Source organism: Carcharhinus amblyrhynchos, chromosome 3, assembly GCF_965287045.1.
Source record: "Carcharhinus amblyrhynchos chromosome 3, sCarAmb.v2.hapA, whole genome shotgun sequence".
Taxonomy (NCBI): domain Eukaryota; kingdom Metazoa; phylum Chordata; class Chondrichthyes; order Carcharhiniformes; family Carcharhinidae; genus Carcharhinus; species Carcharhinus amblyrhynchos.
In genome coordinates this window covers 97,372,211-97,398,138 of record NC_137326.1, presented here as the reverse complement: position 1 = coordinate 97,398,138, position 25,928 = coordinate 97,372,211, and the positions used below count along the sequence as shown (strand labels likewise).

The following is a 25,928-nucleotide window of genomic DNA, read 5'->3' as shown; positions in this document are numbered from 1 at the left end:
AATTTCAGTTTAAAGGAGGGATCCTTTCCCATAGTACAATTCAGAAATTACAAAAATATGAAGGCTATGTTATTAAATAGCTGTCTGCATTTAAAGGGGGCAATTATAACTTTGCGTGATAAAAAGGCCTGCTCGCTGACACTCTGGATGCTGACCACCCCCGCCAACAAATGCCCAGCCCCGATCGCTAGCCTCCCTCCATCTGTCACTCAGACTGAATGCAGAATGGCAGCGGATCCCCCCAGCTCCACCAATCATCAACCACCTACCGCCTCCCCCCCTCGCAACCTCCCCCCCCAACCCCACCCCCCTCCCCAAGGCCTCACCCCTTTGGCACTGCTTGATGCCTGGTTGGCAGTACCAAGATGCCCCCTGGGATTTAAATTTGCCTTGTGAGCAGTGCAAGGGGACCCAAACTGGCAATGCCCAAAAGCTCCCCCCACCAAGGGGCCTCAATTTCTCCCCCCATCATTCCAGCAGGCTCAGGCACCAGCTCCCTACAAGTGGAAAGCTATACTAAACCCCGCTGGTTTACAATCCTTACATGTCAGCAATAAACATTTCAGTCGTGGCCCGCTATTAAGATTTAATATGGATGAAAATTAGATTTTAAATTAATTATGCAGGCTCCATACTGATTTCTGGCGTGGTGCCGAAAATCAGGCTGCCGGAGACTCAGGTCGTGGCGCCCAGTGGGGAGTCCACAAAATCTCCCGGCCTGCTGTGCTACAAAAGCAGGCTGGGAGAATCACCCCCCTTCTCCCATCCCCCAATAAACACTCTCCTTAAATACGAAAGGATATTTTTGTCTGATGGCATTACTAAGGGTGGAATTTTCCAATCCCACCCAGCACGAGAATTGTAGTGGGCAGCACACAGACCATGCGAAGGTCTGCTGACCTTGGGCGGGATTTTCGGCATTGGGGTGAGTGTGGCCAGAAAATCCCGTCCTAAGAATTTACAGATGTATGGTACTAGGATACACGTTATCCAAAAAAATCTTGTACATTCTACTGATGTGCAGTACCTGCATCTGCTTGCAGTTTCTTATCTCCCACGTGGACAATAGTGCTGCTGTAACTGCACTGACTGGTGACACTTGCTGCCTTTCTTGGTAAAGAGAGTGGTGCTAGGGATGTACCAACAACAGCTCCAGTGGGCACCTCTTTTGCAGTTTTAAATGGAACTCGGACAGACTGAGGTGGCAGTGATGATGCTTCTGCCAAATTAACAGAAGAGTTCATTATACACTCACCCAACTTCTATTTATTTCTACTTGGTTGTCATCTATAGTACAGGGTACAAACAATGTGAATAAATTAACAGCTGATGTATATAAGACTTTCTATTTTCAATCTTCAGCTCAAAATGCATATTTTGCATGGACATTTTTTTCTTCCAAAAGCTAGCAACTCCAAGGACACTATGGCTTACGTTAAGTATTCATGTTTTTCATGTTAATTAATTCTCTTTATGGAACAAATTCAAAATTTTAATTTTGTGATAAGAGCCATGAAAATTTTAGACTTCGTATACAGACAGCAAAAGAAAATTTTGGGCATCTGCGGTAAAAATGCATGCAAAAATCTCATAGCACTACGACTTCGTTGATTGAATTACTCATTTTCCTTTGCATCAGAAATGTCAAACTATTCCAAACATACTATTGCTGGGTAATTTTCGATAAAGTATTTCAAAGTCAGTTTAGATAAATGTCAAAATGCCATGAAATACCTTTAGACACCTGGATGTTCTGATTTTTTTCTTTATCGTCGTCAGAAGCTGATGAAGACTCACATTTCCTTTTTACAGTGCTTGGAATATTGTAGCTATCCAAATATCTGCAAATATCAGAGACACAAATGAACCATGCCATAGGAGGTGGACAGATCAATCAGACTTATATTCCTCTCACCCCAACTTTAAAATAGTCTATCATAGAATCCCCACAGTGCAGAAGGCCATTTGGCCCATCTTACTCTCCAACAGAGCATCTTACCCAGGCTCTATCCCTGTAATTCCACATATTTACCCCGTTAATTCCCCCATCTTGTGGCATGAAAGGCAAAGGGACAATTCAGCATGGCCAATTCACGTAATCTGCACATCTTTGGACTGTGGGAGGAAATCAGCGCAACAGAAGAAACAGGGAGAATGTGCGAACTCCACAGACAGTTACACCTCCAGTATTATATGCAGTTTTGGTTGTCTTATCTGAGGAAGGGTGTCCTTGCTATAGAGGGTGTAAAGTGAAGATTTACCAGGCCGATTCCTGGAATGGTAGGTCTGTCATATGAGGAAAGGCTAAGTCGGTTAGGAGTCTATGAATTGGAGTTTAGAAGAGTGAGAGGAAATCTCATAGAAACTCTAATAGGGTAGATTTAGAAAGAATGGTGGGCGAGTACAGGGCTCAGGGTCATAGGAAGTAGTTCAGGCCAAAACATTTGATTTCAGGAAGTAATTAGATGTGTTTCTTGGGGCTAAAGGGACCATGGGATATGGGGGGGGGAAGGGGGAAGATCAGGATATTGAATTTGACGATCAGCCATGATCAAAATAAATGGCAGAACAGGTTCGAGCGGCTTACTCCTGTTTCTAGTTTCTATGTCATCCAAGGCTGGAATTGAAACCAAGTCCCTGGTGTGTGAGACAGCAATGCTAACCACTGTGTCACCATGCCATGCCGCCCCTATTGTGACTATTCAACCTAAACTACAAAAAAAGAGCGAATGACTGAACTGACATTTTATATGACTGCTTAATTGATGACAGAGCAACAGCTGTATTTTATGGTTTTCAGACCTTACAAAACACAAGATAATTCAATAGAAGCACTCTTGCCCAATCCAGAAGGTTATAGATATAAATCTTATTCCAATTCTTAAACAAATCCATGCTGATGATTAATTTTGAAGGAATGCTGTATTGCCTAGAGCTAACGGCCAGAATTTATCAGTACCACCCTGTAGAATTCCCTGCAGTGGGGCTGGCAAACCACTGAAATCTCTGTTCACATCACAGGACTGGAAGATCTTGCTGACGCGAAGGTCTGGAAAATTCTGGCTGACATCTTTCAGCTGTGATGTTGAAGTAAAAGTAAAGAATGCTGGAAATACTCAGTAGGTCAGGCAGCATCCAATGAAAGGTCACTGGCCTGAAACCTTAATTCTGTTTCTGTCTCCATAGATCTTGCCTGACCTCCAAGTATTTCCAGCATCTCAGTTTTTATTTCATAGTTCCAACACCTGCAGTATTTTGCTTTGGTATTAATGTTAAATGGAAGACCCTAAGAGCATGGCAATCTTCAAATATCCTTGCTGACAATTATCCCTCAGCCAATGCCAGCAAGTAAAACTAGCTGGCCATTGATCTTACTGCCATGCAATGAGAAAGAGTTCCACTGAACTTCTTCCATGTCAACAGTAAATATTTTATTGGCCGTGAAAACTGATGTACCAAGTATGTGCCAAGTGTTAGCAAGTTTACTGCACAAATATTCCTTTAGCTTTATTCTGTTCATAATTTCAAAATTAAAGTTGACCATATGTTTAATGTTGGAAAAAAAAATCACTGAAATCTTTGCTTTGTACACTTGATTTGTTACACAGCATCACAGCAAAATATATACCCAAGTTTTAGAATTAAGCCAGTTCAAATTAAAATTAAACTAAGCCATACTGTCTTATGGGGCAGGAATTGGCTAGCTGATAGAAGTCAGAGGGTGGTGGTTGATGGGAAATATTCAACCTGGAGTTCAGTTACTAGTAGTGTACTGCAGGAATCTGTTTTGGGACCACTGCTGTTTGTCATTTTTATAAATGACCTAGATGAGGATGTAGAAGAATGGGTTAGTAAATTCGCTAATGGCACCAAAGTTGTAGGAGTTGTAGACAGTGAGGATGGATGTTATAGTTTGCAGAGGGACGTAGATAAGCTGCAGAGCTGGGCTGAGAGGTGGCAAATGGAGTTTAATGTGGAAAAGTATGAGGTGATTCACTTTGGAAAGAGTAACAGGATTACAGAATATAGGGCTAATGGAAGGACTCTTGGTAGTGTCGATGAGCAGAGATATCTCGGTGTACTTGTGCATAGATCCCTGAAAGTTGGCACCCAGGTTGATAAGGTTGTTAAGGCGGCGTACAGTGTGTTAGCTTTTATTGGTAGAGGGACTGAATTTTGGAGCCGGGAGATCATGTTGCAACTGTACAAAACTCTGGTGCGGCCGCACTTGGAGTATTGCGTACAGTTCTGGTTGCCGCATTATAAGAAAAATGTGGAAGGACTGGAAAGGGTGCAGGGGAGGTTTACCAGGATGTTGCCTGGTATGGTGGGAAGGTCTTTTGAGGAAAGGCTGAGGGACTTGAGGTTGTTTTCATTAGAGAGAAGGAGGTTAAGAGGTGACCTAATTGAGGCATACAAGATGATCACAGGATTAGATAGGGGGGACAGTGGGAGCCTTTTTCCTCAGATGGTGAAGGCTAACACAAGGGGACATTGCTTTAAATTGAGGAGTGATAATTATAGGACAGATGTCAGAGGTAGGTTCTTTACTCAGATTTAAGGGTGCGGAATGCCCTGCCTGAAGCAGTTGTGGACTCACCAACTTTCAGGGCATTCAAATGGTCAGTGGATAGGCATATGGATAACAATGGAATAGTTTAGGTTAGAGGGTCATTAGATTGGTTCCACTGGTCGGCGCAACATTGAGGGCCGAAGGGCTTGTACTGTGCTGTAATGTTTTATGTTCTATTTTACTTTCTTTTGTTAATAATATTCCACAAAATAAAGCCCTTTGCTATGTATTTGAGATTATGTTTGGCAACTTGTCGTTTATGTAGGATCTGTTAATGCATCTCTCAGCAACTTACACAACACAGCTTTGTTTGACCTGAATGTTAAATCTAAAGAAAGGTACTTTTGAAAGTATGCAAATCATCTACAATATCCTTTTTACAAAGGAGCCACCACTTGCATAACTGCAGGAACACAGCCAGGATCTCACTCACCTTATTACACTGTCCAAGCAGTTGATTTGTTGGTAACAATATATTGGCTGTTCCTTGCATCTTGAATCATCCAGGGGTATGTTTTTTATGGCACTGCCGGGTACAGTACTCTTGGATGAGTTGGTTTTAAGGTCTTTGATCTGGCTGCTAGTCTCTTTCTGTTGTGTTACTGCAAAACATATGCACTCCCAGAAATAAGACAAGCTATTTCCACACGAAATTTAAAAATACACTTTAGCATATTTATGTAGGTGAACTGATCTAGAACCACTGTCCTAGATATTGGATCTTAGCCCAATTTTTTTTAAGAAAAATATCCCTCAGTTAAAGAGGAAAAATGATCTATTTTGCCTAGATTGACAGTTTCTAAACTGCAGGAGATTTAAGAAATACTCAAACAAATGACTTAGCATAAATGTAATATAAATTGCTTTATCATTCTCCAAGATATAAAGTATATCTAAATTTTGTTTGAAGATGTTCACTGGTACTTTCACACAGCAGCCTGTAAATAACACATGAATATTTTAATGATTCTATACGGTTGCGTATACACCATTAGACAATAATGAAAAGCCAAATAATTGTACAGTTTAACAATTGAGGTTTTGGATTATGGGAACCTGTATTACAAAAAATAGGCACCAACTTGTATTGCCCTTTGGCTCCTGGTACTTCGGCTGTCCATCAGTACATTATCAAATTGACATTTTTTCATGTGTGAGCTTAGTCAGTGAATACTGGCAGAATATTCAACCAACACAGTGAGTGGAGGACTAAGATGTTTAGCTACAATTCTAAAAAGACAATTTGTTTACGTGCAACTTAATTCACTTTCTACTGTCAAAGGAATGCACTCCTTGAGGTCACACAGCATATTTACTTTTGGAACAGCACTCATGTTTTCACAGATCTGAAGATTCTGTTCTATAGTTTGATTTTGTTTTGAAGAAAACAAAGTTGAGAGGTAGGGAGAAATCAGAAATTATTGTATTTTCAAAAATAAAGATAATGTGATTTCCTCTTTAAAATGACTGCCCTTCAAATATCTGTGTCATGAAACTTTAGTTCCTCGTGTTGCCAGGTATACTTCCTTCCCCCCATTCTTGCTTGTTGTTACTGAGACAAAATCAAAAGATGACAGGAACTGAATGTTTACCACAAGTAAAGTACACTGCACTCAGGTAAAGTTATATTCCTGTAACATTTAAAAATATACTGCAGTGTTTTCAAGTCACTACTTTTTCTGACCTCCAAACTATGGTAACCCACCCAGGTAAACAGAATAAAGCTGTTGCACGTCAACTGCTAACGTAACCACCAGATATGAAAAGCTGCAACTCTCACAGCTTTGTTTAGACTCAACACATATACAAAGGCAATATGCATTTCAGTGAAAATTCTTTCAAGCCAATTGATCACACATCTAGATAATGACTAAAATAATTAAGCCAATTACCAGTTTTGTGTCTGCGCTTTGATTCATTTTTTCCTCTGCTCTCAATAAACATGGTTTGTCCTTGATTTTTCACCAAGTGCACATCTTTACAAATTTTCTGAAACGTCATCTGAAAGAAACAAAGCATTTCCTCTATAATTAGTCAATGTTTTGTGCATCTGGTTTTGAGATGCAACAAAAATACACAGAGAATGAGACAGAACTACTTGACAAACTTCAGAAAATGATTGAAAAAAATAACGAAAGCTTTGATGGTGCAGTCATTATATCATTAAAATATACAAACTCATTGTTTGAATTCAATTATCTCTACTGATTAACACTGGATGCAATTGAATGGTTCACTCAGCCATTTCAAAAAGCACTTTTTAAAGACTCAACCACGTGGCTGTGGGTCTGGAGTCACATGTAGATAAGACCAGGTAAGGATGGTAGATTTCCTTCCCTGAAGGATACATTAGTGATTCTGATGGGTTTCATGACAATGGTTTCATGGTCATCAATAAACATCAATTCCAGACGTTCGCTGAATTCAAATTCCACCATCTTCCCAGAGCATTGCCCTGAGTCTCTGGGTTACTAGTCCAGCAACAAAACCACAATACCACCACCTGAAACCTTGGCACTTTAAGCAAATAGACCTAAAAAGTAGTCAATGAGAAAGCTAATTAGATATATGTAGCAAAAGTAGTAACAGAAATAGCTGGCCTAAGTGAAACTCAAAATATTATAGTATGCCTGTTTGAGTCATGGTAGCCTTATAAAGGACTTTCATTTATATAACACCTTTCATGATCTCAGGAAGCACTTCTCAAAAATACACTTCATTGATTATTGTCTAGTTGCTGCTGAAAAGTAGGGAAATGCACCAGCCAATTTTGCCTGCAATAGCAATAATATAAAACCTGATATAGCAACATTAACAGAGATAAATACTGGCCAATATCACATACTCTTAGTATAGTGCAAGGGAATCTTAGACAAAGAAGGCAGGGCCTCAGTTTAGTATCTCACTGACAGGAAGCTTCTATCACTAGTGCAATCAACCACTTCTCTTTGCTGATCAGGTCATGCGGTGCTTCTAGGCCCCAGCATTAAGTAACACAAAAACAGAAGTCCTGATGCCAAGCGTGTATACTAGCCTCATTAAATCTACAATGTTAAAACTGAATGACGCTGAACGAGGAAAATTAAAATGAGGACTTACTTAAAAGCTAATTTACAGCCCACTTAATGTCACTTTCAGTGCAACCCAGGTGAATTGGGTGCTCATCATAGAAACTGCTCAACTTCAATTTCCATGAAAATCAATGGATATGTAAATCAATAGCTTCAATTACGGCTAGCTGCTCTTCTACAACACTAGTTCTATGCCTAGGCAACAAGCTGACAATGCACCTTACTTTGTTTGCACATAATAAGTCACAAGAGAGATCAAACTTACAGGCTTGTCCCAGTGGCTGTCTTCATTGATGTTACCATTGCTATCACTGGAAGAGGCCACACTCATGAACTGTGCATAAGATCCATTACTTCCCAAACTTCCGTATCCACTGGAGCCATTATTGTAAACTGGCTAAAATAGAAAGAAATGGAAATGATAAAAGTTTTAACAGGAAATGTACTAACCAGAAATAAATTAAGTTAATATTAGAATAACGTGAATTAACTTTACCTGTAGCAAGAGCTGACGAATCTGCTCAGTGATGGTCTGTATTTCAGGATTGAGTGTCTTCATTTCAGTTGATCCTGGACTGGCAAATACATCCTCGTTCAAAGGAACCCTACATATATTGGAAGGTTAAGCAGAGATTTTGTGCAGTATCTTCATTATATAATTTAAAAAAATACTTCTCTGCAGATTTCTAATGCTCATTATTTGGAATTATTAACATTTTAAGGGTCACTTTGTGATAATTTGATGATTAAGTATTCACAAAAAAAAGTTCATTTCTAATTTGGTTCCACATGCACGAGGACAATACTATTCAGGGCCTCAGGAACCAGAAGCAACATTCACTCTGAAATCCAAACTCTGGTGTGGTTTTTTTGGGGGGGGGGGGGGGGGGGGGGGCACGAAGAGGCGGGTCAGATTGCTCCCCGACTGGGGGGAGGAGGGAGGCGGGTCAGATTGCTCTCTAGTGGGGGGACAGATGGGGGAGTGGGTCGCTGCCATTCTGTGTGTGATCAGTGGAGGGGGGTGAAAAGGGGGTAGGGGGGCCGTGATCGGTCTGGGTAGCGGGGGAGGGGTGGTGGGACAATAAAGGGAGACAATTATGTTAGGGGGGTGGGGCAAAGTCTGTGGGGGCCAGGGTGGAGGCATTATTGGGCCTGGAAGCGATGTGGCAGGAGAGGGTTTTTCTATTTTTTTTTACTGCGAGCGCAGTTAAAGGCTCCAATCAGAGCTGCAGCATTTTGGCGTGATAAGCTCTACCCACAGGCTTCTGCAGCGTGATTCAGAATCGCTGCTTTTTTTTTGGGCAGGGTGTTTATGGGAATACTTGAGAATGGGTCTAAAAATCAAATCTGAAACACTCCTAGATCCAGCAATTAGAATCAAAATGGTAAAAATTGGGCCCACAATCTAACACACTTAGGCTAGCTTCAAAAGGTGCAAGCCTTACAGGAATTTCAACTGCCTCCTCAGGCATACAACAACTGCATAGTAAATTTGATATTGGCTACATTGCACTATTAGTTAAATTACTAGGCAACACAAAGTTTGTATGGTGCCCACACTGCTACAATTGGGCATGGGTTTTTCATGCATTTAGATGCCTGCAGCTGTTTATCGGCCAAATCCAATTTTTTATCCCTAGATTCCATTCCAATTTTTAAAAAAGTTCAAATTTTAAATTCAATCAAATACAACATTTTTGTTTTTAAAAAAAACTTACGTTCTGACTTTATGCCTTCCAATTATGAAGGATACTTTTCTACTCCATGGATTAATGAAGCTTGACCAGCTGGTGTCAATGGTGATGTATTCACCATTCTGAGAGCAGAATCGGACAGGTGAATGTTCGAAAGGTTGTCCGGCATGTTTCAGTACTAAAAAGGGAAAAAAAAACATGTTTAAAAGAACAACTGATTTCTTCATGTCAAATAGAATATTACAGCACAGTACAGGCTCTTCGGCCCTTGATGTTACGCCTACCTGTGAAACCAATCTAAAGCCCATCTAACCTACACTATTCCAATATCATCCATATGCTTATCAATGACCATTTAGATGCCCTTAATGTTGGCAAATCCACTACTGTTGCAGGCAGGGCATTCTATGTTCTTACTACTTTCTGAGTAAAGAACCTACCTCTGACATCTGTCCTATATCTATCACCCCTCAATTTAAAGCTATGTCCCCTCATGTTAACCATCGCCATCCGAAGAAAAAGGTTCACACTGTCCACCCTATCTAATCCTCTGAAGATCTTGTATGCCTCTGTTAAATCACCACTTAACCTTCTCTCTAACAAAAACAGCCTCAAGTCCCTCAGCCTTTCCTTATAAGGCCTTCCCACCATACCAGGCAACATCTTGGCAAATCTCCTCTGCACCATTTCCAATGCTCCCACGTCCTTCCTAGAATGAGGTGACCGGAACTGTATGCAATACTCCAAGTGCAACAGAGTTTTGTACAGTTGCAACATGACCTCATGGCTCCTAAACGCAATCCCTCTACCAATAAAAGCTAACATACCATACGCCTTCTTAACAACCTTATCAACCTGGGTGCCAACTTTCAGGGATCTATGCACATGGATGGAGGGGGGCAGTAACTCAATAACCAACAATCAAATAAATACAGACCCCAATGCTCAAATCATGGAGCAATTGCATTCTGTTGCAGTGCTAAAAACACCATGGGTGTGATACTCCGAAATAAAAAACTAAGTGCCCAACGAATGGGAAAACAGGATACTTTTCCACCCGTTTTTTGGGATGAACTTAGTTTTAATGAAATTATGGCACTCTATTCAATACAGAGGCCGTCAGAGGATTTACAGGGGTGGGGTCTAGCCCTAATCCGCTGAAGAGGCTGACATCAGACTGCTGAAATGGGCCAGTGCGCATGGGACATCAGTTGACATGCACCTCACCACCCCCCCACAACTGCCTGCCCTGCCATTCACCCTGCCCACCAATTGGCATTCCTCCACCTCCCCCCAGCAACTGGCCTGAGCACCAGCTCCACCATTAGTGTTTGCCCCTCCGCCCCCACGCAGAATTCCCTCCATTCCCTGCTCTCCTACCTCTTTGAACCCCCTGGTTGGGCTCCACCCCATCTGGCCCTGTCCCCTCTAGCCCTGTTCCCTTGGCACTGCCAGGGTGGCAGGCTAGCACTGTCCAAGGGGCACCCACCCCTCTCGGGGGGCCTCAATGGTCCCACGGTTGCTGGGACCATACGTGAACCTCGCTGGTGTTGACCCACTGGCAGAATCATTAGTGAGCCCGGGATGATCGCATCCCAGGCTTACTAGATAATTGCAAATCTGTATTTGCATGGTGTAACCAGCCTCACTCTGTTCCCTGGCACAAAGCCAATTACGCTGAAAAAAAAGGTCCAGAAAGATCACAGCCAGATACCAGTTGCGATTCCTGTTTTTGCCCACCTCCTGATATACCCTGGCCTGCAGCAAGCCAAGAGAATCGCATCCCATGAATTTAACAAGGTAATTTCTGCTAAGGTATTATTTTCTTCATCAACCATTAAAAAACTAGAATCAAATCAACACAGCACAAGCAATTAATGGAAAATTAAGATTTAACCGTGCCTTGCCAAGCAGTATATACAATGTGAAGACTGAATGGAAGTGGCAAATTTTGTCAATACTTTCTTTCAATTCTGAATTTATAATCACTCATAGATGTTGTAATAGAAACAAGAGTTTGCCATTCAGGCCACTGAGCCTATTCTGCTACTGGATTAGATCATGGTCAGTGACCTGGAGCAAAATATCAACAGGAATTTTAATTCACATCAGTTAAATGCATTTCCTTTATCAATTTAAGCTATTACTTCTTACAATTAGAAAAACAGTCATTACTGCTGGTAGCAAATGAGTCCAATAGCTGAATTGAGGCTGGGAGGAAACTACATGATCATTCTATATGGAACCTGGAGAAAAGGGATTTGGTGAACCAGAATGGTCCCCATCTCATACTTCAGATGCTGCCAGCAGTAACATTGCTGCAGCTTGAGGCTGGAAGCTAAGTGCAATTATATTAGCACCCAATAATAAATAGTCACCACTGCTCCCAAATTCATCATCCAATTTTAGAAAGGCATCTGGCACCAGCAGCTGAGACATGAAAAACTTGAAGATTAATCTGTCTACTCCATGGTAGTTTGATCTAACATTTTGGCCCCCTCTTCATTTCAGCAATATTGCAGTCCTGTAGCTGATGTTGTAAAACACTTCAGTTCTACTTCATCCCTCAAAAAAAAATCAATACACAGCCAGATCCAAACGAAATAACATTGGCACAGTTCAAACTGTAATAGGTATCAATAGTTTGTTCCTTAGAAAACACTTGACATTGATAGCAAATAGTCAAACCAATTTGAAGCAAGGAGAAAAATAACACTAGTTACTATTTTTAAAAATTAACATTGATCTTACTTTTTTTATGGATGCCAAGCATCAAAGGTTGATCATCTGGGTGCAGATGCATCAGTACAGACATTCCTATGAGGTCTTGAGGCAAATAACCCAGCAGAGGTACAGCCCTTTAAAAGAAAATTGAAAGGTTCTGATATTTTGCACAATGAACATCTACAATCATGGTCAGAATCTTGAGCCTGCGTTCACTGGCCAAGGGATCAGAAGTGGGGCTCAACATCCAATAAAAACAGAAGTCACGAATCTTGCAGGGAATGGGGGAGCCCCGGAACTTTGGTGTTTGGGGGGTGGGGGAGGAGGTTTTATTCATATTCTGATCAGGGACCCTTTAAACATAGTGCCTTGATCTCAGGGCATCAGGGTGTTGCTGGTATGATTAGGCCCCACTCTCCTTCATGACATCATGAAACTTGCACAGCTGTTTTTTTTCCTCTCAGAGTGTGGTATGGTCTCGAGAAAAACTCACCGTTTTTCCTTGCTTGAGCCAACACTCTGTCCAATTCTGGTAGGAGCACCCCCGATATTTTAAAATGTGTAAATGCAAATCCTTTGCTTTGTTTGACAAATAATGAGGAAAAAGCACACAAACTGACCAAACAGAATTGAATAAAAAAAGTTCATAAATGTATAACAAAATAAATTTATAACAAAGGAAACACCCATTTATTTTCATGCTAATTTCCACCCCTCCTTCCCTTATCTTCCACCTTATTTCTCAACTTTCAAAATCTATTCACCACCTGATTGTTCCTTTTACTGATCAGCACGATGTCCTCCATTGTAAGCAAGTAGGAAAAGGCAACTTTACCCTGGGGTAGGACAACGTGTGCAACGAAATGAAAAAATAATTTACAATTTTTTTTTGGAAATGATGGATAGGTACAATTTGCATTAGAAGTGTAACATCATATATGTCATTTAGAACATCAGTCACTTTGCCAGGATTGCTACTTATGTGGAACTGAACTTCAAATGGTTTTCTGGAAGTTAAAAAAATTTGGAATTTTCAGTTTAAAAAAAACACCGAAGTCTTATGTTGCTGTAAATAGATTTTTAAATATGTATACTTGTTAGAAAACCAAAGTAGTGGACTTGTACCTTTCATCAACATCCTGGAACACGCAGCTGGGTGTATGAGTCGTGGTAAAAACTCTCTTATCATGGGGAATTCTTGGAGCTGAAAAAAAAATTACTTCATCAGTGAAATTGGCAGACATAAAAATAGACATTACAATATTAAAATAATTCTCCTATTTTAGAGTCCACTTGGCTAAATTAGAGTGGAAGCATTATTGCAAAACAACTTTAACAACCTTTATGAACTAAACTCGTGAAAAATGGTGCTCAAGCCAACAATTCAGACATCCATGGTTTTACTCAAACATCCTTAATATATAGTTAACAGACGTGCCAAATTAAGCTTGTGTATATAAAAAACTCCTTAAAAATTTAAAAACAGATTCTGCTAAGTTTTAAAATCTGCAATAACTATTCATTTACTTTGAATTGAATAGTCTAACTGCACACATATTTACGATTTATAGAACATTACCATTATTTTATCAGAATAATGTTCACTACATCCTGACTGATGTCAGGTTTATTTGCATTATACATTTTTGTTAATGATGAATTATGTGATATTGAAGATCTTGCTGGAAATACTGAATTTTACCTTGCTATGTCAAAGAAAAACCTCAACATATCAATATTATCTGTTGCTTTACTCAAGTGCGTTAATCTGCCACACAGCGAGCTTAATTCTCCTGGAGCATCCAGCTAGTCTCCCAACTATTCTAGGTTGCTACACACATCTGTACTGCGTGCAAAACTGGTCTCCCTCACTTTATGTGGTTGTCTCCCTTATTACTCACCAATTCCAGTCTGCAACTGGCTTACTCTCAAGTCACAGCAGTTAGATTTGTTCTCAGCTGTCACTAGGTTTGTTGTTGGAAAGTAATGGTCCCAGCAGCATTCGAAATGTCAGATTTTAGTAAGGGTCATTGAATTATGGGTTTATTCATCAATAAGGGAGTTCTAACGAGGTTAGCATGGGATGTAGGAGACCAGGCCAAGAGCATATATACGAATACAAAATTGGTGTTTGTGTGCACTTGAACATGAATACATTTTTTGGAAAAGGAGAGTTGTTGACAAAGTTATTGCACACGTGGTATGGAGACTGCAGAGAGATAATAAATGTACCTACACTCAGGTCTTCAGAGATGATCAAATACTAGATGATGGGAGTGATTTTCCCCCCAAAAAACTTAGTGCCCAAAGGACAAGAAAGTGAGATTTTCCAGCCTGCTTTTGGGTGCACCCAGTCTATTGTATTTCTGGCAATCTGTACTTCAGAGTCCATTGGGGGATTCATGCTTCTAAGGGCTGAGAGGGCCTAATCTTGCCCAAGAGGTCAGCCTCAGCGGGCTGAGCAGGCCACTGCGCATGTGCCAATCTCCCAGTAGGGAGACCAGTCCCTCATCGCCGGCCTCCTGATGGCTCCCCGCGCCCCCATGATCATTTGCCCTGACCCCGTCCCAATTGCCCCCGATTCCCCCTCCCCCCACAGCCAGTCCTAATCCACTCCCCCCACTTCCTTAACCTGTGGCCAAGCTAACCCCACCCCCTCATGGCCAGCCCCGATCACACCACCCCACCCCCCACCTTCCCCACTGATTGCCGTGCAGGGTACACAGCAGCCCTCCCACCTACCCCACCATTGATTGTCCTTCCCCAGAAGGCCCCACCCTTTGACACTGCCTGGTACTCATGGGCAGTGCCAGGGTGCCAGCTTGGCACTGCCCAAGCAGTGCCCCATTGTCCCCAATCTCCTGGGGGCCTCTGCCTCACCTATAAGGCCATCCAGGCTGATGGGAATCTCCCGTAGCAAGGTGGGAAATATTAGCAAGCACAGCTAATGGTACTAAAATGCTGATTTCAATATGGTAACCGGCCTTGTACTGTTTCCCAACGCAAGGCTGATTACGCCATAAAAAAAAAGGCCTGAGAAATTTACAATTGGCTGGATGCTGATCGCGAATCCCGTTACAGACATCCCGCTGACATTTCCTGCCCATTGCACTATGCAAACAGTGCAGCAGGCTGGGAAAATCGTGCCAAACATATGTGTCTTACGCACTTATGGTTATGTATATACCATGTGAAAAGTATCTGGTCCAAGTTGAACAAAAGAGTTGCAAAATATACATTGTTCACAACTGGCACAGTGGTTAGCACCGCTGCCTCACAGCGCCAGGGACCTGGGTTTGATTCCCAGCTTGGGTCACTGTCTGTGTGGAGTTTGCAGAGTTTCCTCCGGGTGTTTTGGTTTCCTCCCAGTCTAAAAACATGTGCTGGTCAGGTGCATTGATCCGATCAGGTGCCCGAATGTGAAGACTAGAGGAATTTCACAGTAACTTCATTGCCACGTTAATGTAAGCCTTACTTGTGACTAATAATAAATAAACTTTAAAATATTCACTTATTTCTGAAAATTAATTAGGAGGAGTGGACTTGGTTCAGTGCAAGTTGAAGGAACCTTTTTCATGCTCTAATTCAGCAAGTCATATCAAAAAATAATGTTTACCTTCATAGCCTGAGTGCACTCTTTCAGCAAGCAACAGACAGCATAGTTGGTCATCATCATCTTCAAATGCCCGCATCTTTGTCAGGTAACTAGTCATACGAAAGGGATAGTAATGGATGCTGTGATCTCGCTGCCGGTCTCCACTATGAAACAGATGTCAACGTAAGTACAAAGAGGGTCAACAATGGAAAACAGAACATCTACCATCGATCCAAATAAAACTACCCCCAACAACTTGTAAGCCTAAGAGTAACAAGGGTATGAAAAAACATGTTCTCAATTTTCATTCCAACAATTCTCTTGTAAATATACTCTAACAAAACCAAAAAACAGTCAACATCACAAACAGATTTACTTAATTTGCACTGATGTTAAATGGTTGTCTAGTTTAATTTGTGTAATGTCACAGGCCAAATTTTCCTGACAAAGACAGCTACAACACTGGCAGTCACCCGGCACTGTGAAAAACTGCCCGGGTGTGTCCTGCCCACAAATGCAAGTCAAATCCACTCCAGCCAGTTGTCATCCCACCTGTTTACTCTCAATCATGAAGTGACAGAAGGTGTTGTTGACTGATATAGCAACATGTGCTCAGCAATATGTTCACCTATGCTCAGCTTGGTTTCTGCCAGGGCCACACCATTCCACACCTCATCACAACTTGGTCCAAACATGAACAAAAGAACTGAACTCTAGATGTGATAAGAGAGTGCTCGTCCCTTGACATCAATGTGGCATTTGACCAAACCTGACATCAAAATCCCTAGCCAAAACAAGTCAAAAGGAATCATGAGGGAACTCTCCACTAGCTGGTTGGTCATGCCTAATAGAAAGGATTAAAGTCCTGGTTACTGGAGGCCAATCCCCTCAGCTCCAGGACATAACTGTAGCTGTTTCTCAGGGTAGTGTCTAGGTTCAATATCTTCCCTCCATCATAAGGTCAGAAGTGACGATGTTCACTGATGATTGCACATAGTGTTCATTACCATTCACAACTCCTCACATTTAGGCTTCGGCAGATTTCTGTGGCATGAATCTCATTTGCCACTAGTGTCAGGCAATGACCATCACCAACAAGAAAATGAGAATATTTTGAACTATTAACGCATGATCACTACTGACCAAAGACCATTTCCATCTAGAAGGACAAGGGCAGCAGGTACATGGGAACACCACCACCTGCAAGTTCCCCTCAAAGCCACTCACTATCCTGATTTGGAAATATATCACCACTTCTTTGCAGTCGCTGGGTCAAAATCCTGGCATTCCTTCCCTGTTGGCATTGTGGGTCAACCCACAGAATACAGGTTGCAGCAAATGAAGAAGGCAGCTCACCACTAATCTTCTCAAGGCCAACTAGAAATGGGCAATAAATGCTGGCCAGTCAGCAATGCCTATGTCCCACAGATTAATCAATTAATTGTTCATTTCACTTTTCATGTTTAAAAGTGGCAAAGCTTCTAATAAATTAGCACCAATAACGTGCTATTTCTAGTCACACAAATGGGCTTTGTGAACAGAAAAATACACATTGCATTGAGGGATAAATATTTTTTCTTTTTAAACAAATTTAGCATTAGAAACACAATATATTTAGAATCTATACAAATGAATTAGTTGAGTCTGGAGTACATTCAACATTCAGAGTAAGGGCATGAACAAGAGAATCACTTAATAAAGTTTACTGTCAACTTCGAGAAGAGACAGTAAGAACATAAGAAATAGGAGCAGGAGTAGGCCATCTAGCCCTTCGAGCCTGCCCCGCCATTCAATAAGATCATGGCTGATCTGTCGTGGCTCAGTTCCACATTCCTGCCCTCTCCCCATAACCCTTAATCCCCTCTCTTATCAAAAACCCATCAACCCGCGTCTTAAAAATATTTAGCGAGGTAGCCTCCGCCACTTCAACGGGCAGAGAATTCCAGAGATTCACCACCCTTTGAGTGAAGAAGTTCCTCCTCAACTCCGTTCTAAACCGCCCCCCCAGAAGTCTCACAACACCAGGTAAAAGTCCAACAGGTTGATTTGTAGCAAACGCCACTAGCTTTCGGAACTTGCTGTTCCTTCGTCAGGTGGGTGGGAGTTCTGATCACACACAGTGCACATAAAGACACAAACTCAATTCATACGAATAATGATTGCAATGTGAGTCTTTACAGCTAATCAAGTCTTAAAGGTACAAACAATGTGAGTGGACAGAGCATTAAGCACACATTAAAAAGATGTTTATTGTTTCCAGACAGGAAAGTTAGTGAGATTTTGCAAGTCCAGGCAAGTTGTGGGGGTTACAGATAGTGTAACATGAACCCAAGATCCCGGTTGAGGCCACCCTCACATGTGCGGAACTTAGCTATCAGTCTCTGCTCAGCGACTCTGTGCTGTCGTGTGTTGTGAAGGCCGCCTTGGAGAACACTTACCCGAAGAACAGAGGCCAAATGCCCGTGACTGTTGAAGTGTTCCCAAGTACAGAGAACTCAAAAAAAAGAGCATCATAGCAGATTGCAAAAGATCACAATGCTGACTTACTCTGAGGTTACTGAAGTGTTCTACATAATGAATGATCTACTTCTTGTGAATGCAAAATATTTCAGCACCACCTCCACCTTACAGAGGTCCACTAATCATTCAGATTCAAGGTGCCCTTGTATTATAAATGCAAATGCTTCAGGTGTATAACAGCTGGCAAAGGCACTTGTACCTATTAGAACGTTGTGGGAGGAGTTTTAACACTGAACTAACGCCAGGAGGGAGTGGCAGAGTGGCCGATTGAAAGAGCATTTCTAAAATGATGGTCCAGCTTTCCCATTGGGCTAGTAATCCAGAGAGCCAGGATAATGCTCTGGGGACCTCTGTCCAAATCCCACTATGGCAGATGATGAAATTTGAGTTCAATAAAAATCTGGAATTAAAAGTTTAAATGATGAGTCTGAAACCATTTTCAATTGCTGTAAAAAACCGTCTGGTTCACTAATCTGCTTTAGGGAAGGAAATCTGCCATCCTTAACTGGTCTGACCTACATGTGACTCCAGACCCACAACAACGTGGATGATTCTTAAATACTCTCCGAAATGGCCCAGCAGGCCAATAGTTCAAGGTCAATTAGGAATGTGCAATAAAAGTTGGCCCAGCTATCAATACCTACATCTCCTGGACGAATAAAAAAAATTCCAAACTCCTAAAGCCCATAGAAGCCACAAATTAACATGATGCAAATATTAAAAAAGGCAACCAGAGAAAAGCTACTGCAAATTGAAGAAACATTTTCAAAAGCATTAAGCTTAGATGATTCATTTTTTTTTAACCACTCAATGTCTGAACGATTTACTTTTTCTTTGCACACACTCTTCACTTTGATAAACAATCCTTTTGCGTACTCACCTAATACGGCAAAAGAAGGACTTCTCTTGCATACAGTCTGGAGATGATGTATCTAAAAGACAGTCACAGTAACTATTAGAGAATCACAATAAAATTGTTGGAAGGGGAGAAAATAAAAGAAAGATGGTCTTTAAAAAATGCTGGTATAGTGAAGTTGCACAGAACATTCGCTATTAATGTAATTTTTTGTCCAAGTTATGAAGCCTTCAATGACTTGGCACACAATAGTCAAATCTAAAGTAGTCACACTTGACAATATTTTTCCTGTGTATTTTGTCATAGGAACAAAAGCCAATCACTAAAAAAGTGAAAAACAAAATTGGTAAATAATTTTCAGGGGGTCAGGAGCACCCACTCCCAATGACCGATCTATCCCTCCAACAAACCTGCTCCACAGTGAAGGTGAAATATTTTACAAACACTGGGGGAATATTAATAAGGACTGGCTGTTATAATGGTTTGGCCTTGGAGTGCTTAAACAGAGGGAGCAGTCGGCCCACTCTGCTTAGCTCACACCTGATGGATTAGTCAACAAACTGCAGTTATCAGCAGGCATCAGAGATACAAATTGCACAAGACAGACCAAATCAGGGTCAAAGTATAAAGCGTAAGAAGATCTTAATGAATGACGCACACACGATTTAATCACGCAAGCTGTAATTTGTACAATCTGAATTTCAATCAATTGTGATATCATATTTGGAATTAAAAAGTGTGCCGTTTTGGGCACCTACCTTCAAAGAACAATTAAGATTTAAAAAAGGTGACCACTATTATTACAGAATTTAGGAACCCAAGACAAGCAAATTCAGGGCATAATCTTAGATAAATTAGACAAAAGCAGCCTATGTATGTGCGTCAGCGCAGCATTTAAAAGACAAGGGTTAGAATAATCAAGCAAGACAAGGGATTAGAAGGAACCTCCCCCGCAGACAAATTAATACTTGGAGTCTAATTCAGCTATAGCAGCTTTAAGAGCGACACATCATTAAAAACTGGATAAACAGTCCTTTGGGAACAATAAAGATGACAAGAATAAGGACCAATAAACACGTAGAATCATAGACAGAACGTACAGCATAGAAACAGGCCTTTAGGCCCAACTAGTCCCTGTTCCACAGAGATATGGGCCAAATGCAGGCAACTGGGACTAACTCAGTGATTAAAAAAAGGGTGATATAGATAAGTTGGGCCAAAAAGCCTGTTTCCATGCTGTAAATCTCTATGACTGATTCTCTTCCTACCACTCTTCACCCAACCCTATCAGCACAGCCTTCTATTCTTTTCTCCTTCATGTGTTAATCTAATTTCCTATTGCTACTGGGTTCAACTACTCCAAGCAGTTGGACGTTCCATATTCTAACCACACTCTAGGTAAAGAAGCAGCTCCTGACTTCCTCGTTTGATTTACTGGAAAATAGCGGTCTGTGGGAAACTCAGTATATGCATCACATTGCTCTTCCTACGAAATGCACCACTCACAGTTAATCCATACTGAAATTAATTTGCCAATTCCAAGCCCATTCTGCAAGTTTATTATCTTCTAATTTGACACTACATTAGGTGTGACTACATGTTTCCTGCGTTGCTATTAGTTGCTGGATGCGGGAAACGTGTGTTGGCCTATAAACAGACAACCAGGACAAAATAATAGTGATGTGAAAATTGATAATTAATTTCAAAGTTTGCTCAATGACTTTTGGAAATGGAGAATTTGCACATGAATTCTCAGCAGAATAAATGGCCAAGACAGAATCCACAGGACTAGATGACTTGTTGTCATTGTGTTCTCTCATGTTATACGGTCATTTGGAAAAATTATTACTGGATTACATAATTGGACAGCTGTATTTTCCAAATTTTGTGTACCAACCAGCTGCTGGCAACCATTATATTACAAACAATATCTCAAGAGCTGCAAGAGGATCTGTTAATACAATAATGCACACTCACCAGCAGCTGCGCACACACTCCACAGAGGCAGCTGAGATGGCTTTGTAAAGCTGTAGAAAACACCAACATCCTGTGGAGCAAGGAGCTCTGTGAATTTTATGTCTTTGAAGACATCCTTGTGGCAATTCAGAATCGAGGAGGCTTGGTCAGAGATGTATACAATGTGGCCCGTGATCAGGGAAACAGTTACAGCAAAGATATCCTGCAAAACAGGCCCAAACCAGTAAGTTGAGAAGGATACAAATAAAGCAAATGGGTATTCTTACATTCAGTTTTTAAATAAACACAAACAGGTAAATTTGTAAGTTCTTAATTTACCATGTAGAGGACAGCTTTGAATTGTAAAGAAACTGAAAGTGCTTCAATGATGAATTGTAGTGCAGAATTTAATATAATTTTAGAAGCAGTCCAAGGAGTTAACTTTCTCAGAGCTTCACTCATTCTACACAAATTTTAGCTTTATTCAATGGAAACCCTATTTACATGTATAACTGGGATTTCTGCCACAGTATGGAGGTAGAATATGAGAAGCCCCACCCAATGTTCACAAAAGGGTGGAAATTTCCCATTCCCCCACCATGGGAATCAAAGTGAGTGGGACATGGACTATGCAAAGGTCTGTTCCTGGCCACATTCACCCCAAGGCCAGAAAATCCTGCCCAAGGGCTTTCACAGTTTTAAAGAAAATCCTACCTTATAGGAGCAAGGGTAAGTCTTATGGTCCCCCTCAAGTCTCCTTTGCCATTTAACGAAGGAACAGCAGTTTTTTACCCTATCCCCATATCTTCTGATCCCCTTAAGATTCCACAAATGTATCATTAGCTTTGAACATACTCTACGCCTGAGCATCCACAGCACTCTTTGGAGGGAGACAATTCTGAAGATTTGCAATCCTTTGATTCAAGCCATTTCTCATTATCTCAGTCTGAAGAAGCTATCCCCTATCCTAAGATTATGATCCTAGCTCTCGACCAGCAACGGGTGAACTGCAGCCTTTGGAAGCTTTTCATCTGGCCTTCAAACTGTGTTATGGTTCAACCATTTTTAATACTTATACTGAGAATCAGAGACTCTGAGAACAAAATTAAATCAGATTAGCTGTTTTACCTGGCTAGGGTAGATAGATTGATCACAGGAAATGCTCCAAGGCAATGAGCAATGGCCGGAGACTGACTTCTTATGAGGTAGAAACAGCATGCCCTGCCATGTGATAGGATGTGAGCACATGAGAAGGAGCACAGAGAACAGCACAAAGATTTACAATGAGCAGCCCTCTGAGTATCTCTTGATTCCTGCTGACTTTATGATGTGCACTGCAACAGATTTAATTGAAGGGTTTTAAAGTGCCACTGAACGTACTAGATTATTTATGGGCTACTGTGTCCACTAAATATTTTCAGTGATCAACATGTTCAGTTAAAATATTTTACAGTAGATGTTGATCTTCTATTATGTGATCGGTTTTTAATCTACAATTCTTAAAATGCTATCTTATTGTTTCCAACTATTTAAAGTTTTCTTTCATTATACAAAACTTCAGAGAAGTTGTATAGTAATCAGTTTTGCAGCTTAATAATGGCATAATAACATCAATAGTTAAGCTAGATTTTTGGGTTAACCTGTATACATATATCCCTTTAGACTCTATCTTCTTTCCTACAAGCTCTATATTGTCAGCAAGCTTTTGCACATTAGTTGAAGCACCAACCAACACAGATTCTCGTGGCAGCACACTAACAGCCTACTAACCCAAAAATGACACATTTATTCCTATTTTATGCTCTGCCCTTTAATTAGTCCTCTACCTACATTAAGACATTACCCCATGAGCCTTTAACTTTGTGGCACTCCATGGAGATGATTCTCCCAGCCCACTGGTCTAGCTGTGCAGTGGGCTGGGAGACGTAAGCGCAGGCCATGTAGCGGACTTCCTGCCGGGCACCATGGCCTCCACGTGTCTCCGGCCACCGGATCTCTGGCTTTGTCAGCTCCATGCCAGAAATCGGCGCAGAGCTGAATAATTTATATCTTATTAGTGGGTCCAGGACTGAAGTCTCCAAGCCTGTTAGCCTTCCTCCCCGATCTTCCCCCCGCCCCCAGGAGTGTTTCACTCCAGCAGGGTTTACAACAGCTCCCCACCAATGGGGAGCTGGGGGCCCATCCCACTGCAGTAAAGAGAGACCATGGAGGTTCCCCCAAGAGGTTGGGCATAAGGAATGGTCCGGGGAGGTGGGGGGGTGCTTTGGGGGCATGATGGCACCGTGGTTAGCACTTTTGCCTCACAACTCCAGGGACCTGGGTTCGAATCTTGTTAGCTTTATGCTGCGCATCTTCCACACCTAAATGCCAAAAGAATTCAAAAGAATTGCAGAAGGATCTAGATAGGCTGGGCGAATGGGCCAGGAAATGGCAAATGGAATTTAATGTTGGCAAGTGTGAGGTGGTCCACTTTGGTAGGAAGAATGGTAGGAAGGACTATTACTTAAGGGGGGAAAAACTGCAGCAGGCGACGGTGCAGAGGGACCTCGGGGTCCTTGTGCATGAGTCGCAAAAACCCAGCTTGCAGGTGCAACAGGTGGTCAGGAAGGCGAATGGGATGCTGGCCTTCATAGCGAAGGGGATTGAATATAAAAGTAGGGAGGTCTTGCTGCAGCTGTATAGGGCATTGGTGAGGCCGCAACTGGAGTACTGTGTGCATTTTTGGGTGCCGCAGCTGCGCAAAGATATTTTGGCCTTGGAGGGAGTGCAGAGGAGGTTTACTAGGCTGATACCGGAGTTGAGGGGGTTGAGCTATGAGGAGAGGCTGAATAAACTGAGCTTGTACTCGTTAGAGTTTAGAAGAATGAGAGGAGATCTCATTGAGACGTATAAGATGATGAATGGGATGGATAGGATAGAGGTGAAAAGACTCTTCCCGCTCAAAAAAGACAATAGGACTAGGGGGCACAGCCTCAAGATAAAAGGGGGGCGGTTTAGAACGGAGTTGAGGAGGAACTTCTTCACTCAAAGGGTGGTGAATCTCTGGAATTCTCTGCCCGTTGAAGTGGAGGCTGCCTCGCTAAATATTTTTAAGACGCGGGTTGATGGGTTTTTGATAGGAGAGGGGATTAAGGGTTATGGGGAGAGGGCGGGAAAGTGGAACTGAGCAGCGACAGATCAGCCATGATCTTATTGAATGGCGGGGCAGGCTCGAAGGGCTGGATGGCCTACTCCTGCTCCTATTTCTTATGTTCTTATGAATCCAGGCTTGTGTCTCTGTCTGTGTAGAGTCTGCACGTTCTCCCCATTTCTGTGTGGGCTTCCATCGTATGTTCCTGTTTCCTCCCACAGTATGTGCTGGTTAGGTGGATTGGCCCAAACAAATGCTAGACTGTGGCGACTAGGGGAATTTCACAGTAACTTCATTGCAGTGTTAATGTAAGCCTTACTTGTGACTAATAAATAAACTTTAAACAAAAATATTCAGGTTAGGTGGATTGGCCATGCTAAATTGCCCCTTAGTGTCAGGGTAAATAAGTGGGGTAGCCAGGGTAGCAGCTGAGTGACCCTGCATCAAAACAATCCCAATGGGCCAAATGACCTCCTCCTGCACTGTAGGGATTCAATGATTGCCCCTCGGCACTGCGAAGCTGGCAAAGTGATAATGCTCAGGGGCACCTTGGCACTGCCCACCAGTGATCCATAAGTGTGGAGGGTCCCACTGCAACTTTGCACTTGGGATTGGTGACATTGGGAAGGTGGATACCGATTGGGGCTGACCCGGAAGATCGGTGATCGGGAGATTGGGGGATGGGGAGGCATGTTAGCGCAGCCAGTGATCTCAGTGCTGAAAGATCAGCCCGTGTGCAGCGGCCCACTCAACGCTATGCTGCCAGCCTCTCCAACGGGAACAGGCCCCATCCCCAGCTTTTCATCACGATTCATGCTACTGCACTCTGTGCATCACAGAGTGTGGGAGAATCATTTTGAAAGTCTAACTGAAAAAAAGCAGTGGGATTTACTCCAGTTCTTATGCAAATTCGGCACTTAGAATTTTTTGAGTGAATTCCACCCCATGTATTTTGAATGCACTGGTTCCCCTTTATCTAGCCTGCTAAATTACAAATTCAAAGAAGCTTTTAATGGATCTGTCAAACACAATTACCTTTCACAAAACCACGTTGACTCTCCCTAACACTATGATGATTGTCTTACTGCTCTTTTACCACTTCCTTAACAAAGAATTCCAGCAGTTTCCTGATGACTGTTGTTGGGCTAACTGGCCAGTAGTTCCCTGTTTTCTTTCTGCTTCCTTTCTTGAATGGTGGTGTTAAATTTTCTAATTTCCAATCTACGTGGAACATTCGACAATCCAATAAATTTTAGGAGACCATTGGCAGTGCAATCACTATTGCTGCAGCTACCTCTTTTAGAACCTTAGGATGTAGGCAGTCAGGTCTCGGGGATTTGTTGGATTTTAGTCCTCTTCACTGCTACAGTAATTTTAAGTAAGAATTATTTTAAATTCCTCACTCAGATGTTTTGGCGTCTTCTACTAAGAAGCAACCAAATAATTTGTTTAACGTTACAGCCATTTCTTTACTCCCCACTGTAAGAACTAGAAGCAGGAGTAGGCCATTTGGCCGCTTGAGCCACATGGCCTACTCCTGTCTCAGCCTCCAAGTATATCTCCATTTTTGCTTTGTTTTCTACTTATATATTTTTGGGCTAGTTTAGTCTCATTCTATTTTCTATGTCTGCCAATTTTTTGGTTATCCTTTGCAGGTATCCAAAATCCTTCCAATCCTTAGGTACACTAATCTCAGCATTTCCTTTCTTTAAGTCAACTTGATTGAGATTTTTGAAGAGGTGACAAAGATAATTGATGAGGGAAGGTCTGTAGGTGTAGTTTATATGGATTTTAGTGAGGCATTTGATA

General features: G+C 41.8%; 1 protein-coding gene across 4 annotated transcripts in view; it reads right to left on the bottom strand.

Moving 5' to 3' along the window:
• The window catches only part of LOC145340949 (period circadian protein homolog 2-like), a 72,090-nt gene that overhangs the window by 22,108 nt on the left and 24,054 nt on the right, over positions 1-25,928 (bottom strand). For all 4 annotated transcript variants that reach the window (XM_080185557.1, XM_080185555.1, XM_080185558.1 and 1 more), the window contains 12 exons: positions 21,011-21,212; positions 19,058-19,109; positions 15,679-15,821; positions 13,188-13,266; positions 12,090-12,196; positions 9,363-9,516; positions 8,141-8,249; positions 7,910-8,041; positions 6,466-6,574; positions 5,007-5,175; positions 1,735-1,841; positions 1,028-1,219 (listed from right to left, as the gene is read on the bottom strand). In XM_080185557.1, coding sequence (XP_080041683.1) covers positions 1,028-1,219; positions 1,735-1,841; positions 5,007-5,175; positions 6,466-6,574; positions 7,910-8,041; positions 8,141-8,249; positions 9,363-9,516; positions 12,090-12,196; positions 13,188-13,266; positions 15,679-15,821; positions 19,058-19,109; positions 21,011-21,212 — 1,555 coding nt within the window. The remainder of the gene's footprint in view (positions 1-1,027; positions 1,220-1,734; positions 1,842-5,006; positions 5,176-6,465; positions 6,575-7,909; positions 8,042-8,140; positions 8,250-9,362; positions 9,517-12,089; positions 12,197-13,187; positions 13,267-15,678; positions 15,822-19,057; positions 19,110-21,010; positions 21,213-25,928) is intronic.